At 56.8% G+C, this 16,828-nt stretch overlaps 1 protein-coding gene across 1 annotated transcript in view; it reads left to right on the top strand.

Annotated features, from left to right (window-relative positions):
• The first annotated feature begins 3,780 nt into the window (after window positions 1-3,780).
• The window catches only part of LOC310918931 (nectin-1-like), a 60,242-nt gene continuing 47,194 nt past the window's right edge, over window positions 3,781-16,828 (top strand). The window contains exon 1 of the mRNA XM_083877948.1: window positions 3,781-4,701. Within this exon, the coding sequence (XP_083734074.1) occupies window positions 4,620-4,701 (82 nt within the window). The 5' untranslated portion in view covers window positions 3,781-4,619. The remainder of the gene's footprint in view (window positions 4,702-16,828) is intronic.

The raw sequence follows: 16,828 nt of genomic DNA, 5'->3' as shown, positions 1-16,828 counted from the left end.
CCCCAGGTACACGGGCACAGACAGGAGTGTCAAACGCGCTCCCAGCTCGGAGTGACAGCTCTCTGCTGTGGGCTCTGCAGCAAACAAAAGCAGCTGAAAAACCCCACCGAGGAATGCTTTAAAGAGCAATCCCTTGCCCCCCTCCTCCTTCCCTCCTTCCAAGACTCTCTGGTCGTTCTAACTGTAAAAATCTCAGGGAAGGTGTCTCCATTCCCACTGAGCCTTTCAAGTGGCAGGAGCCAGCGGGAAGAGGCCACTGCTTGGGAAGACAGTGGGGGAATTCCTGGCTCCTCTGAGGGCCATCCACAGCCCAGCCCTGGGTTTGTGCTCATTCCACAGCAGGCAGGAGCTGCTTTAGGAAGATTTGGAGGAGCCTGACTCCGGGAGCTCTTCCACCCTGGGGAAGGATGTGCATCAGCTCGTTGGGAAAGATCCCACCCAGAGGAGTTGTGCCAGTGCAGAGCCCTCACCAACCCCTCGTTCAGAAGAGTTGTGCCAGTGCCAACCTCATCCCAACCCCATCCCAGCCCCATCCCAACCCCATCCCAACCCCATCCCAACCCCATCCCATCCCATCCCAGCCCCATCCCAGCCCCATCCCAACCTCATCCCAACCTCATCCCAACCCCATCCCAGCCCCATCCCAGCCCCATCCCAGTCCCAGCCCCATCCCTGCTCCATCCCAGCCCCATCCCAGCCCCATCCCAGCCCCATCCCAGCCCCATCCCAACCTCATCCCAGTCCCATCCCAACCCCATCCCAGCCCCATCCCAACCCCATCCCAGTTCCTGCCCAAAGCCCAGGTTTCCCAATGGGCAGGGTTTGGGGAGGCCCCATTCCAGCAGGTTGCTGAGGAGACGTGACCTCACAGGGGCAGCATCAGCAGAAAACCCCAGTGCAGGCAGAACAGCCAAAATGCTGGGAGGACAAAACACTGCAAGCCTGTTGTTTTTTTATTATTTTTTTTTTCTTTTTATTTTTTCCTAGCCAAATGTTGTTTCATGCTCTAATGGCAATTTTCAAGAGGAATATTGGCGTGACAAGTTATATGAGTGTGGGCCAAGTTCCTACACCACTTCCAGTGTCTGTGCCCAAACCAGATTTCACAGGGGTGCACAGGAAAGGCTTTGGGTCTGTTTTGGTGGCTACTTGCCACCTAAAATGAGACTTTTATCACCCTTAAAACCCAAAAGAGGGTAAATATCACAGTATTAGGAGTTATTGTCCTTGGAGAAAGTGGGATTCCTCACAGCCCAATTCCATTAATGGGACTTTTACCACCTCTAAAACCCCAAAGAGGGTAAATATCGCAATATTAGAAATAATTTTCCTTGGAGGAAGTGGGATTTCTCACAGCCCAGTTCCATTAATATGATTTTACCACTCCTAAAACCCCAAAGAGGGTAAATATGGCAATATTAGAAATAATTTTCCTTGGAGAAGGTGGGATTCCTCACAGCCCAGTTCCATCTGAGGCACCAGGTGGGTTTGGGTTTTTTCCCTCTCTTTGTTTCTAGTGGAACACAGTTATAGATTTATGGCAGGGATTCCTGAGTCTCACAGTGGTTCCTGTGTTCCTGCAGTAGGAACCTTGAAATCCCCTGTCTTGTCACTGCAGGCACCACAGTCAGGGCTCCTTTTCCACATCTCTGGCTGGGATGAGTTTTAGGGGTGAACAAGGAAATGAGGGATAGAACAAGGAGGTAAAAAAATGAGCTAAAGCAGCTGATCTGGCAGAGCAGAAGGCAGGTCCCCCAGCCCCTCAGAGGACATACACAGAGACCTCCCCAAATTAAAAAAAAAAAAAAATTACAAAGTATGATGCAATTAAATATGTTACATATTATGATCTCCCTCCCCTAGAAATAACAAAAAACTGCCAGACCAAAGCGTTCTGCTCCTGCCTCTCCTGCTCATGCACGAGCCCCCCTTGGGCTTCACGGAAATTTTGGACTCACAAAATGCTGCAGAACAGGGGCCCCATGGCACTGTGTAATAAATCTTGGGAGTTAACAGCCAGAACTGTGCCAAATGTGATGGGTTTTGCTTTGTGCAGGATGGTGAAAATAATACATTCTGGCTCAGTAAGTCAGGCCTGATGCACCAGGGCTAATGGTCCACTGCTGCTGCTGCTGCTGCTGCTGCTGCTAAATGGATTTACATTTTTGTCTCACATGGTTGAGGGCTGTGATTTGGGAGGCCAAGGCCCCAAGGCTCTGTCAAATCTCCCCAGATTCTTGAAGGGAAATGTGATTATATATATATATATATATATATGTATATATATATGTATATATATATATATTATTTTTTTTTTCCAGGCTGGAATGCCACCTGAAATGCAGGAAGTTTAAAGGCGTGTTGAGGTGTGGCTGCCACACGGATCTCAGGGACATCACTCAGGTGCAGTGACAACAGAGCAAACGGGAGAAAGGGGAGTGTAACACCGGGAATGATGTGAGCTGGAACATTGTTAATGTGGGGAACTCCATGGTAACCCACAGAGACCTGCCCAGGGGAACAATGTCTCAGCGGAGGTATCTCTTTAATGGAGTTGGGAAAGGAAATAATGAGATTTTATGGATTAAAACTGAAATTAGACAGATAAACACTGCACGGGCAGGAAAACCAAGCAGCACAAGGATGCTGGGAGCTCCCCACGGCCTGTCCCCAAGGACGGGGGGCTGCACTCCTCACTCAGGCCTGCAGCTTTGGGGAAGGGGCAGGAGACAGAAATCACCAGTTCAGCAGCCCCAGCTCCGGGGGCAGGATGTCCAGAGGAATCCCAGCGGCCTCCAGCCCGCCAATCTATTCACTAAACCTCATTACTACGTAATAACTTTTGTTATTTCGGAACAAACCTTGTATCTGGCTAATCCGCTTTGTTACAGAGCTGCCCATCCTTCCCTTGAACAAGAATTAACTTCTAAAGGAATTAAAAGGAGGAGGAGACTGCCGAAGGGGTCCTTGGGGCGATCTTTTACAGCTGCCGGCTGCCCCCTCCTTCCCTTCCCCTTCCCCTCTATGTGTGGCATCCTTCCCCACCGCTCCCGTCCTTTCCTGCCCGCCAGGCATTGATTTGTTCCCGTGTTGTTCTAATGGAGCTTGAAATCAACATGACTCTGTTGTTGGTTGTTGTCACCGCTGTTCACATCTTTGTTTGGGGTTCCGCATCCTCGGAGGGGCCGGGCCGGGCGGGCTGAGCATCCCCCGGGCCGGGACCCGCAGGGCTGGGGCTGTGTCCGTGTCCGTGTCCGTGTCCGCACAGCAAAGGCTGTCACAGAGCCAGAGAAACCGCTGCCCCCTCCTCCTCCTCCTCCTCCTCCTCCTCCTCCCGGCATCAGCTCTGGGGCCACTAGTGAGTCCCCCCGTGATGGGCACACACAGAGGGCGGCCAGAACAGGCTCCTCCATCCAGCAGGCCCCGGGAAAGCGGCGTGTTCTCCACAGCCCGGGCAGCCCGGATCGCTTTAGCTAAAGCTTTGGCTCTTTAGCTTTGGGATCGCCGCTTTAGGCTCCGCGTTCTCCGCATGGAGCGGGGGGAAAACACGTTCAGAATGGGCGGTGGGAGCCGGGCAGCGCCAGGGCGGGAACTGAGGAACAGCCGCGTCCGGAGGGGAATCCAGAACAAGCCGAACTCCAGCGAGCCCCGCGGGGGCGAGGCGGGGGCACCCGGCCCGGGCGGGCACCCCGGGGCTGGGCGGACACGCGAACAAAGCCCAGCCGCCGGCAGCTGCCAACATCCGGCATCTGTGCTGCCCGGCCAGCACAGCCCGGCCCGCCCTCGGCCGCGCATCCCCGGGCGCCGCCGGGCGAAGGGTTAACGCTGCGCCTCCTCCCGCCGAGCGCTGACATCACGGGCCGCGCCCCGCCCGCCAGTGTGTGCGTGAGAGCGAGCGCGGCCCCGCACCGCACCGGGCACCGCACCGAGCACCGGGCACCGCACCGGGCACCGCACCGGGCACAGCACCCGGCACAGCACCGCGCCCCGGGCACCCCCGCCCGGCCATGGAGCGGCCCCGCAGCGGCACCGCCTGAGCTGAGCGCCGCCGGGGCCCCAGCGCAGGGCGGGCAGCGGGCGGGGGCTGCCGAGCCCCGCCGCCGGAGCCACGAGCCACGGCACGGCCGCAGCCCGCCGGGGGCTCTGCCTGCCCGCTCCTCGTTTGTTTTGTCTCCCTTCTTGCTTTTTTGGCTGGGCTTTCTTTTGGTTGAATTTTTTTTTTTTTCCTTCCCTCTCGATAATTTTTTTTTTTTTTTTTAATCGCGTTTTTCCCTCCCTCCTGCCCCCTCCCTCCCTCCGAGCTCCCGTTTCTCGTCACCCGCCCGGGCTGTGCGGAAGGGAAGGGAAAGGAAAGGAAGGGAAGGGAAGGGGAGGGAAGCGGGCGCGCTGCCCCGCGGCCGGAGCGCCCCGCGGATGTGCCGAGCTCCCCCGGAGCCCCCCCGCCCTCCCGCCGCCTCTTTGTCCTCACGCACCTACGGTTTTATTTCCTTTTTTTTTTTTTTTTTTTTTTTGAATAATTTTTTTTTCAAGCAGACCTGAGCATCCCCGGGGGCTGGGCGGGTGGGGGGGCCCACGGCGCTGCCAGACCGACCCCTGCCCATCGCTCCTAAGGAACTCTCATGGCTTCACGGCTGCAGACAAGTTGCCGTGCATCGTGCTGGACTATCGGAGTTTGCATCCTGGCGGCCGCGCTCCTTCCAGGTGAGCCGGTCCCGGGGGGCTTTGGGGGGCTCCAGGGGGTTTGGGGGGCTCCAGGGGCTTTGTGGGGTGCCCGTGGGGCAGTCGGGCTGCGGGGGAGCGCTGGGAAAGGTGGGCTCGGCGTTTTGGGGTCTGCAGCAGGTGTGGGAGCCTCTGTGCCAGGCTGGGGAGAGCCGGGGCCGGTCTGAGCGCCGGGAACAACACGCCGGTTTGTTTTGGGAGCAGCTGCAGGCAGCGGCCCCGCAGCCCGGCCAGCCCAGGCCGTTTGTTGGTGTTTTGGATGGAGCGGCGTCTGGCGAGGCGCGGCGGCAGCCAGGCTTCCCCCAAGGCAGCGCCAGGCTGGGCACGGAGCGCGGATGTGCCGGGAGGAGGGATGGAGGCTCTGGGCTCTCCCGCATCCCCGAAATCCCCTCGGCACACGCTGCCCACGGGCTCCCGGCAGGGCTGGAGCCGCTCCCGGCTCTCGGCGCTTCCTTTCGCTGCCTGTGAGCTCGGCGGCTGCCAGATGGCACCTTATTCGTGCCTTTGGTTCCGATCCATCGCTCGGGTTCCGATCCGTCTCTGGAGCGGGGGAGATGGGCAGGGATGTGCATCGGGAGCTCGCTGGAGCCTCGCGGGCGGTGGCAGAGTGTCCCGGTGTCCCCTCCCCGGGCCGGGACCTTCCCCGGGCTCCCCCCCAGCGCCGGGAGCGGGACCGTGACCCACTTCGGCCGCTGCCCTGCGGGGGCTCATTCATTCCGCTCCGGCGCAGAAGGGGTTAATGCCATCCCGGAGGGCTTTCCGGGAGCCGGAGCCATGGAAAGGGACAGGTCTGCCCGCACAGCCTGTGAACGAACGGGGAGATGCGAACAGGGGCGGTTTGCCGTTCTGGGGCTCGGCTGGCGGCGGGCACAGGAGCCGCAGCTGGGGGAAGGTGCGGTGAAGGCGGGCTGGAATCGCCTCCACTCCCCGGTGCCGGGGCTGGGGCAGCGCCCCGGAGGAGCGGCCGGGCTGCCGGGGCTGGGACTGTGAGATGTGGCCGCTCTGAGCGAGGTTTGGGCCGGCAGAGCGATGCCCGGAGCTCCCCGAGGTGGCAAAGGCGGGATGTGATAACATCAGGACATGGGAGAGCAACAGATCCCGGCTGGATGGGCTGGTGAACATGGATGAGACTGAGCTGGAACGGGAGCGGGGTGATCCAGATCCCAGGGAGGCTGCGAGAGGGAAAAGGTGAACAGGGCGATGGGAGAGCAGGGCTGGTGCACACCCCGGTGCTCCCGGGACAAAGGGATGTGCTGTGCGTTGCAAACAGAGGTGAGGGAAGGGACAGCCTCGGGCTCCCCGCGCTCTGTGCTCGCAGGCAGGTGCCTGCCTCAGCTCGGGCTCCTCACAGGAGTCTCAGAACTTTCCCTGCTGTTCTTCCCCCCGACCTTCCTTCCCTCCTGCCCCTTCCCCTCCTTCCCCAGAGCCCGGGAAAGGCACCGGAGGGGCAGCGATGCTGTGGTGACTCTGCTGCCTAAACCAAAGGACTTTGTGCTCCCCTGGGAGCTGCTTTCACCAAGGAGACACGCAGTGACCTGACACAGCCTGGCATCTCACCTTGTCCTGCCAAGAGACACTTTTCCCCCCCCTCCTGCACTTCTCCTATTTTTGGCCGTTCTCGGGGCTGTGCTGCTGCCACTGCAGTGCCGTGGCAGTTTGTCTTGCCCTGTCCCGCTGACAGCCCTGCCAGGATCAGCCAGTGGTGCATCTCGTGGTGCCTTGCCAAGGCCGGGGTACAGCCAGCTCCGCAGTGTTCCAGCAGGATGAATCCTCCCCAGCCCTGAGCGCCGCTGCCTGCAGCCTGTGTGGGCGACACTCTCGGCCCGACCAGTTCAGTGGTGGATGCGCCGCAGCTGCAGGAGCGTCTGATCCTCTACATTAAATATTTATTCATTAATTTCGTTCCTTTGGGTGCTGTGGTTGGATGCAGAGGTGCAGGGAAGGACCAGAGCTGCTCAAAGCAGGGAGTCTTTACCAGACCCCAGGTCCTGAGGAACGATAGTTCCTCGAGTTCACGATGCATTGTGCCAAAATCATATATATAAACATACATAAAGCTGTATTTAAGCTGTGAATACAGACGAGCTTGCTTAACAAGGAGAGGAAACTCAGGATCCTCCACCACAAGCTGTGGACTTGTTGGAAAATGTGGTTTTATACCCCAGAAAGGATCAGAGCAGTGCCTGCTCTCTGGAAAACCTTTCATGTCCAGCTGATCAATGCCATTTCATTCTGTTCCCACCCACCTCCCCCTTCAGATAATGTTAGCTTTTTTTGTGTGTGCTCTGATAAGGAAATAAAAGTTCCGCCGCTGTAAAAGCCGTAAGGAGCCTCGTATAAAAATCTGCTTTACAAATTATCTTTAATGTGAGCAGTTCAATCGTCCAGAACGGATTCAATCCATGGCTCCTGCAGCCTTCCGTGCCCATCCATTTGGAACCAGGTATCAGCTCACGCTCCATTCACGGTGTTGATATCAACAGGGGCTTCTGGAGAGCCATCCATGGGGGAAGGGCAGCAGAGATCCCAGGCAGCTGATCTGCAGAGGTTAAGAACACTTGCAGTTAAATTTATGCTTTACAATCTGTCTGTTTATCCCCTCCGTGGAGCTCCTGCAGCTCGAGATGCAGCACACAGAGCAGAGGCAGCATCATCATCATCTGTGCCTGGTCACATCTGGGCCTCTGCTCCAGCACTGGCTGCAGACAAATTCCTCTCTGCCATTGCTGGGTTACCTCCTGCTCTCCCAGAGGGGCCTGGGGACACTTGGCGAAGTGCTTTGAGATGCTCCACAGGGGAGAGCTGCAGAGGTGGCTGGAGCTGCTTTGACACAGGTTTTTTTTTGAAAGGAGCATTGACTGAGCCGTGATGACCTGCAGGGCTGAGGTCAAATTTGGCTGCAGCTGGAGGGAGGGTTCGTTTTGGGGAGGTACAACAAGCTCTCTGGAGTGCTGGGGAGAGCCAGAGCGTGTCACTGCAGGATCTGCTCCATCTTGCACTTTCTAGAGATGCTTTAATATCCCAAAGCAGCTTCCAAAATGAAAAAAAGTTGCCAGAGTCTCATTTGGTCTTTGGATTGAGTCCTTGGTTGTTATTTTTCCTTCCCCCGCCGCCTGCCTCCTCCCAAAACTCACCAACACCTGCACCAGGCTATTTCAGGAAGCAAAAACTGTGTCTTTGGCTGATTTTTTTTCTCATTAAACCTCCCTTAAACCGACCGGTCCGGTTTTAGGCTGGCGTGCAGAGGAGCTGTGAGTGTGTCAGCGTGGGTGAGGCGCCAGGCTGGGGGAGAGGCAGCTCAGCCCACGAGCAGGAGGAGGGTGGGTGTCTGCCCCATGGCAGAGATGCTGTTTGCTCCCTGAGCCAGCAGAGCTCCTCAGGCAGCAGCTCCCAGCCCAGTCCCATCAGCAGGGAACACTCCAGGGGCACATCCAGTGCTTGGGGTGAGCTGGTGGCCCAGGAGGTGCTGGCAGGGCCTGGCACATCTCTCCTTGCATCACCCCTGCTCTGGGCTGCAGCTGCAGCAGCCACAAAAGCCAAGCTGCAAGGGAGGCACCACAGGGCTCCTTTGAGCAGGGCTCACACCTCGGCTGAATCATGGAGGGAACCAGAAGAGCCGGTTGTCCCTGACCTGCTTCCCAGGCCTGGCTGCCCCTGGCACCTCCTGCCCTCTGCCAGTGCCACTCGGGCTGGGGACAGCCTGGGGGGACAGCAGCCAGTGGCCACCCTGAGCCGGGGGGGGCTCTTTCCCACCTCCCAGCACAGGGATGGGGGCAAGCACTGCAGGAAAAAGGATTTTTAATCACAGAATCCAGAATGATTTGGATTGGAAGGCACCTTAAAGATCATCTCCTTCCAACCCCCTGCCTTGGGCAGGGACACCTTCCACCAGGCTGGTTTGCTCCAAGCCAAGCATTTTTGGGCGAGCTGGGGCTGGGCTGTGTGAGAGCTGCAGGGGTGAGTTGGCCGGTGCTCAGGAGGATGGCCACAGTGCTCAGGGCTGCTCAGAAAGGCTTGGAGTCTTGCAACATCCTTGCCCGAGGTGCTGATGGCTCTTGCTCAGTCCCTTTCACAGGCCAGCCAGGCTTATCAGTGCAAAAAAGCAGAAACAAATGAGGGAGGGACAAAGAAAGGGACTCCAATCTCACAACCCCTGGAGATCTTCCTTTTTCAAATAACGTCAGATGAAATCAGGGCAGCTCTGCTGAAGGGTGAGCTGGTGGAGCAGGGACCCAGTTTGCACTGGAGACACCTCTGTGTTAATTACCAGAGCTCAGCCAGCCCAGCACGCAAAATTCTGAGTTCACAGCAGCGTTTTCAGGTGAAGGTTTGTTTAACTAAGGACTGTCTGGTGACACATTTCCTCCTGGCTGCTGTTAGGCCACGGATGTTCTCCCAGGTGCATTTTCCCCGGATTCTCCCACACCAGGCTGGATTGAGGCACGTCCCAGCACACTCAGGGTGTTTTCAAGGGGAACCCCTTGGCTCTGCAGCAGAAGAAAATCTGCTCCAAGTGCTGCTGGTGGGAGGAAGGAGTTTCCCCTCCGTCACCACACTGGGTTTGACGTCCCTCTTCTGTCACATGGAGAAACGGGAAGCGAAATTCGCTGCCCTTTGCAACTGTCCTTTGAAACTTTGTGCACTCTGTGCTGTCCCAGCCTCCATGGGAGCCTGGGGACACGTGTGGAGCTCAACTCCTGCTGCCCATTGGGAGTTTGTCCTGTCTGGGCACTGATTGCAGCCGTTCCCACGGGCTGGCAGCACCAGAGCTGTGACAGCTCGGGCTCTGCTGCAGCCCCAGGGGCACAAACAGCAGCTCCTGGCTGTGAAAAGGGGACACAGCTTCAGTCCCTGGCTGTCCCCAGCCCAGAGGGGCAGGTGAGGGAGGCACAGAGGGCCTGGCCAGTGTCCTCCTGTCATGTCAGCAGCTCCGTGGAGTGCTAGGGATGGGTGGGAGGAACTGACCCAACCTGATGAACCATCTCTGCTCCATTCCCCCACCACAAAGCAGTCCCTGCAGGAGGTTTATGATCCTGCCTTGACATTGCTGGGTGTGATGCAAGAGGGAAGCATTTCTAAGCATCATCCACCCAACTGTGCCTCTCTCTGCTGCAGGCCTGCCCTCCCAGGCTCTCAGCCAGCTGTGGGGTGGTGGGCAGCACTTCAGCCTCCAGGTGTGCAGGGAGAGGAGCCCGAGAGAGGCAGGACCAGTGTGATTCCCCTCCCTGGGAGATAAAGCACAATGAAGAGGTTTTCTGTCCTCCATCCCAGCCTGTTTGCCTTTCTAGCTGCAGGAAACAGCAAAGTGCCTCCATCTGCTCCCCACCATGCAGGGATGCTCCAGATGCGGGCCAGGACCTGCAAATCACATCCCTGCCTGGGAGCAGCAGCAGATGGACCACCTGGCTGAGAGACAGCAGGTACTCCCAAGCCTGGTTAGGCAAGAGGACTCAGCCTCCACCTCCCTTTCCCAGCAGTTCTCTCCCTACCTGTGATTAGGCTGATTTTGAGGCTGTTTTGTTTCTCTCTGGTGGAAGATCCATCCCTCCCTCCCTCTCTCTGTGCACCAGAGGGTGCAGCTCACAGGCAGGGCTAACATCCAGCCCTTCGGAGCCATCCCAGCACTAAGGGCTGTCTGGGAGGGACCTGAGGGACTGTAATGAGGTGCTCTGTGGCCAGCTGAGAGCAGAGCCAGCCCCGTGCTCCGTGTGAGGCTCCAGGCAGTGAGGCTGCTGCAGTGCAGGCTCTGGAGCTGTGTCATCTGGGTTCAGGGATTTCACACCTGCTGTCTGCTCTCTGCACTGAGGTTCTCACATGTGGCAACAGCAGGTTTCATTTCCTATCCCCCGGCAGGACACCCTCTGGACCAAGGGAAGTGCTGCTTGAGCAGCTTTCCACTGACCCTTTTTACAGCCCAAGGGCTCAGTTTGGGGGCAGAGTTCTGGCTGTGGGCTCAGGGTCTGGTGCTGATGTGTACAAGAGGCTGCTGTGACTCAGGAGCAGAGGGCTGTAATTAGAGGTGGTTGTGCTGAGTGTCCTGGCACAGCCAAGGGTTACAAATGGTCCCTGATGGGCAGAAGTCACAGGCCCAGGGGAGAGTTTAATAGGAGAAGTAGGGGAGGAGAAAGGTCAGAGTTTCTGTCACTTTCTGTTCCTGATTCCTGTGCAGAGCAGCTTGACACGGGATGGTTTTCCTGCCCTGTGTGAGGAGCTGTGGCACTCAGGGCAGGAGAGAGCAAAGAGGGAGGGATGAACCCTGCCCTGTCCTTGAGCAGCCCAGCATGAACCTGCTCAGCTTGAGCCTGGTGCAGAGGAGTTATCAGTTAGGAGTTATCAATTACGAGTTCCCAGTTAGGAGTTCCCAGTCTTGAGTTATCAGTTAGGAGTTCCCAGTTAGGAGTTTCCAGTTATGTGTTCCCAGTTATGAGTTATCAGTTATGAGTTCCCGGTTAGGAGTTCCCAGTTAGGGGTTTCCAGTTACAGTTCCCAGTCATGAGTTATGAGTTGTCAGTTCTGTGAAGTCACATCTCACCCCTCACCCAAACCCACAGCCCTGATGGAGGCTCCCCTTGCCTTGAAACCTCTTCCAGAAATGACACTCTACAAGCCCTGCAGTCAGGGGGACACTTTGCACTGGAGAATTACCTGCATCGAGCTCTGGCTATGTCTTTCTTAGGAAGAGGGATCCAAGGGGCTTTACTCTGACTTTCCTTGGGCTGCACAACCAGCAGAGACCCCTTGGAGTAACCCCAGGGTCTTGTTCCCACCAGTGCTGATGGCCTTCCTCACCTGGGGGATGCCAAAAGTAGAGGAAGTGTTTAGGATGGATAATCCAGGTCGATTTAGGGGCTGTAAGAATGCACTAGCAGAAGACATCCCCCATTCTGGAGGGGTTGTGTTTCCCTTTTCTTGCCTGTCTCCTCACTGAGCCAAGGCAATGTGAGCAGCAGTGTTGTTTTAAGGGCTGGAACAGGAGGCAGCAGCAGATTTGGTGGTGCACAACTGCACGAGCTGCTCATTCCTGGGCATCTTTGGGGTCTTCCTTGGTCAGCTGCACCAACAGAGGGTCTGGGGGCCGTGCTGGAGGAAGGGACATCCCTGGATACGGGGCAGAGCCAAGGCTGTGCCCATGTATGGGCGCCGAGGATCAGGGATGTGTTGCATAGCAGCATCCCTGCCATGCTGTAATTCATATCAGCTGCCAGTTTCCATTGGATACAGGACCCCTCTTGGCTCTGCTGGGCTCGGTGCAGTGCTGGGGATTTCACTGGGAATGGTGAGTTCATATTCCTGGGCTGGGGGGAAAGGGCAGCCGTGGATCCCTTTACTCCAGTTCAGCCCCCCAATATCTGGGTGCTGCCGGGGGAGCAGGAGAGGCCAGGAGCTCTCTGTGGGTGAGTCTCATGGAGAGGCTTTTCCCAGGGATGGGGCTGAGCTTTGCCAAATTCACCTCGTGCTCGGGTTCAGCGAGAATCCCGGGGAAGTGGGGGAGGGCTGGTTGGGATCTCCTGGCACAGGGAGCGATTTCAGGACTCTGATGTCTCCAGCAGGCTTGTTTGGGGATTTGCTGGATGCTGTGATGCCTGATGGGTGTGCTCGTGCATCCCTTTGATAGCAGCTCGATGGGATCCCTCCGAGGATGGCAGCGCTCCTGGGGAGGGGTGGGAGGGAGGTTTGAGCTTGGAAAAGGGGGAATGTTCTCAGTGCCCGAGGAGGGAATGAGGAGCAGGACTGAGGAAAAGGAAGGTGCAGTGCTTTGCAGGGATGCCCTGGCAGTTCTTAGCTGGGGTTCTCCAGGACAGCCAGGCTGGGAACTCTCATCCCATCACCTGCAGCCTCATCCAACCCGTGATCCTGACACGATTTCCTGGATGTCCCCCCAAACACCAGCTCAGTGTGCCCACTCCAGCACTGGAGCACACCAAAGGCTCAGAAAGGCAAACTGCAGATCCTGCCCATGCTGATCCATGGATTCCCAGCTCCAGAGCTCAGGTGGCCTCAGCAGGGCTGGGACACTCCCCTGGGACACCATCCCAGACACTGAGCAAGCAGGGCCAGGGCAGGAGCCACCCCTCAGCATTCCAAGGATTTGCTGCTGATCCAGTTCCCAGCAATTCGCCAGTGAAAAAACCTTTATCCCCCGACTCCCCCAGTCCTTCTGGGAGTTTGATTTCTCAGCTCTCAACAGAATGATGGTGGTAGCAGTGATTTCTCTGGGGCTAATATTGCCAGCTAGCACACTATAGAAAGAAAATTCTTTATTTGTTGGCGTGGCAGGAACAGACTTTGGAAAATGTACCCTGATTTTTAAATACCCATTTCGCCTGTGGTGTAAATACTAAAATGTGGTTTTTTCTCTCTCTCCCCCCTCTCTCTCTCTCTCTCTCTCTGAGTTTAAAAATATCGCCAGCCTGGGGAGGTGCATCTTTCACTGAGATTTATAACGGCTGCTCTCAAGTGATCTGGAAAATGAGCCTCCCTCTGCCCCATCCAGCCTGGCACCTTCCAAGAATTTATTTCCTGCATTTGCACAAGCCTAAGAATACTTAGAGTATGCATCTCCCCCCAAGCACTCTTAATTATTTAAGTTTTGTTTATGGCCACTCTCAGGGGAGCTGGGAACGTCCAGGCTCTGGTCCCTCCCTCCTGTGGGTAATTCAGCCCTGCATTACTGCTCTTTAATAACGACCAACAAATCAGGGATGCTGCACCCTTTGCCCAGGATGGATGACCCTGGGTCTGTAAACTGGCCAAGCCCTCAGAGCAGGGGCAGTGAGACGTGCAGGGGCTGCTGTGTGAGCACAGGGCTTTGGCTCTGGGTCCTGCCCAGTGCCCCGTGCCCGTGCCAAGCTGCTTCATGCCTCATCCGCTCATCCCCTGCTCACTCTTGGCTCTGGCAGCCCGTGGGAACCTGTGGCTGAGGCGAGGCAGGAGCCTGGGATGGCAGGAGGAAGAGGAGGGAGGCTCCTTCCTGGACTCTGCCCACCTCCACAGCCAACCTGTGGCTGCCCCTGGTCACCCCCTGGGGCTGCTCAAAGCACCCCACATCCCCATGGTCACCCCCTGGTGCTGCTCAAAGCACCCCACATCCCCATGGTCACCCCCTGGTGCTGCTCAAAGCACCCCACATCCCATCCCCATGCTCACCCCCTGGTGCTGCTCAAAGCACCCCACATCTCTATGGTCACCCCCTGGGGCTGCTCAAAGCACCCCACATCCCCATGGTCACCCCCTGGTGCTGCTCAAAGCACCCCACATCCCATCCCCATGGTCACCCCCTGGGGCTGCTCAAAGCACCTCACATCTCTATGGTCACCCCCTGGGGCTGCTCAAAGCACCCCACATCCCCATGCTCACCCCCTGGGGCTGCTCAAAGCACCTCACATCTCCTTCTCCTCCTCCCTTCTCTGCCCAGCCCCTTTGTGGGGTTCAGGCCACCTCTCCCGTTATCCTGTTCATCCCAAAGCTGGAGTTTTGGCAGTGAGGGGCTCTTTCCCCAGCCCTGTGTCAAAGCTCCCCAGCCCCAGTGAGGTGTGGAGGAATCTGTAGTCTCGTGTAGTCTCTGCTCCTGTCACGCTCGGTGATAGAGAGAGAGATTTTGATTACATTATGACAAGAGACAGAGAGATGGAGTGAAAGCTGCAGTCTGCCTGTTGTAATTCCAATTAGCAGGGGGAGTGTGGCCAGAGCTTGACAGCTGTATTGATCCCAGCTTTGGATGGGGACAACCTTTCCAGGGCTCCCTGGGGCACAGGGCCGAGCACAGGCACAGCTGTGGGGCAGGAGGGGAAGAAAAGCCTGTTTGTAATGGGGCACTTGAGCAGGCAAACTGCATTTCACCTTCCAAAATGCCACAGCCAGCCTGGTGCTCCAGCTCTCTGCTGGATTCACCTCCAAACCTGTGCTGCACAAGCCCCTTGGGGTTTATCTCTACCTGCAGGATGAGGCAGGCTTCTCCTTGATGTGTAAGTGGCGTGAGTTTATCAAGGCTGGGGTTCTGCCCTGGACAGAATGTACCCAAGTTAAATTAATCAGCGTCCGGGGAACAAAAGCCCAGAGCTGAGAGGGAAGGGGGAGTTTCCCTCTCCCACTGGAAGGCGACTCCTCAAGGTCAGAGCTGAGGCAGGCTGGCAGGGGCTGTGGGCAGGCTGTTTGTGCAGATGCTGCCTCAGCTGTACCCTCTCTGTGGTGAAGGGGAGGACTCCAATTTGCAGTTTTGCTGCTATTGATCTGAGACCTTTCACTGCCTCTGAACCCACTTTGGAAATAAATGGCTCAGATCATTCTCCTTAAGCACATATATTTTTTTTGTATTCTTGACATTTTCAAATGCTGCTGTGCCCGTGGAGTACCTTACAGTACCTCAGTGGAAACGGGAATATCTGCTCCCGACTCCTACCAGGCGTGAATCAGCTTTTACTTACAGGGAAAGAATGGCCTGGAGGTGATGGCAAAGGCAGGCTGAGCTCAGAAGGGCTGGCAGCATTTCCTGGCTTTGCCACGAGCTCCCTGGAATATCCTTGGCCAGCTCCCCTCACCTCTGAGTGCCTTTCCTTGTCAGGAGCTGCTGGGAGCTGTCCCTCTGTGCTCTGCTCACACTGCCCCAGTCTGCAGGGTGCCCTGCACACCTGATCCTCCCTGATCCCAGCAGAGACATCTGCAGAGCACAGGGAAAGGTGACTCTCCTTTATCTGGCTGGTTTTTCACAGCAGCCAGAAGCAGGCAGCTCCTTGCCCAGGGAGTTTAGAAGGCAGGAAATGCTTTTTGTAAATAGTCTGTCAGTGCAAAGACTGGGCCTGGTTTCTGGGTGTGGGATGTGGGGTTGACATCATGGAATTGGGTGGGCATGGCCCATTGCCTTCCCTGCCTGCTTGGATTCAAAGGTCTCTTGATTTCTTGCTCTGCTGCTTTTGCATTTGGGTCACCTCTGGTTTCCAGGAGAGGGGTGGCAGGTGGGTGAGAGGTGTGGGCTGGACATCTCTGCAGGTCCCTGCTCCTTCCCACCCACAGCCTGGCTCTGCTGGAGCAGGAATGCCTGTCAGGTGTGCACATCCTGCTGAGGCAGGAGGGGCAGGAGGAAGGATGTCCTGCCATGACAGCAGTGGGAGTCTCCAGACACCTGCAGCGAGTTTTGCATTTCCCAAAAACCCCCTGCACGGCTGTGAGCAGGATTCCTGACACTTGAGCTGCCCCGGGGTAGGATGCAGATAACAGAAACGCCCTTTGCTGAGTGAGCAAGCACTTCCGAACCTCTGTGGTCCTTCCTCCAGGCAGGGATGGACCCCAAGCCCACTGGGGCACCCAGTTTGTCCCAGTGTGAGCCTCTCACAGCACTGACTGTGGCTGCCTCAGACAGCAGATGGGTTTACACAGGTGCTGGAAGAGCTCTCGAGTCTCTCTCCTGGGTAGATGAGGATTTCAGCCATATGCAGGAGTCTGTGACATCCCAAGGCTGGGAGAAACTTCCCTGGGAAGAACCACAAGGAGCCACTTCAATTCTGTGGCCAAAGGAGCTGCAGGATTCATTGGAGGAAGGAAGGGAGGTGCACATCCAAGCCCAGAGGAGGAGCAGGGAAGCAGCAGAGTCAGCAGCTGCCTCTGCCTGCCCACGGAGTCTGTCTGCATCCTCCTCCTCCTCCTCCTGCAGCCCCAGTGCACCCCAGCACCGCGGGCTGGGACTGCTCCAGACTGGGGGAGTTATTACAAAACCCTGCTCAGGACACAGAGGGAGAGAGATGGAGGGTTTAAAGTTCGATAATTGTTAATTATTACCCAAGTTCCCAGGAGAGTTTCTGGGAAAAAAAGACGTGGCTCTCTTTTGCAAAGGTGTTTCATAGAACATTAGTCTCTGTCCTGGCCACGCTAAACCCTTTCACTCGGCTTCTTTCTGCCTCCTGTGGGATTAATAAAGTGCTGCTGGAGAGCTTCCTTATCTCAGAGCTGAATAATGTTTGCAATACAGGGAGGGGAGCTTTGATCCGGGAACGGGAGCAGAGGGAAGGACAGGCAGAGGTGGGCTCGTGGGGCAGGCTGGGCTGGGCACGGCTGCTCCTGCACCCAACTGGTTCTGCAGAGAAAAGCCCTGGCATCCCAGACACCAGCAGGAAAA

The sequence above is a fragment of the Zosterops lateralis genome, assembly GCF_965231275.1.
Source record: "Zosterops lateralis genome assembly, chromosome: 25".
Taxonomy (NCBI): Eukaryota; Metazoa; Chordata; class Aves; order Passeriformes; family Zosteropidae; genus Zosterops; species Zosterops lateralis.
This window is presented reverse-complemented; position numbering and strand designations above follow the sequence as displayed.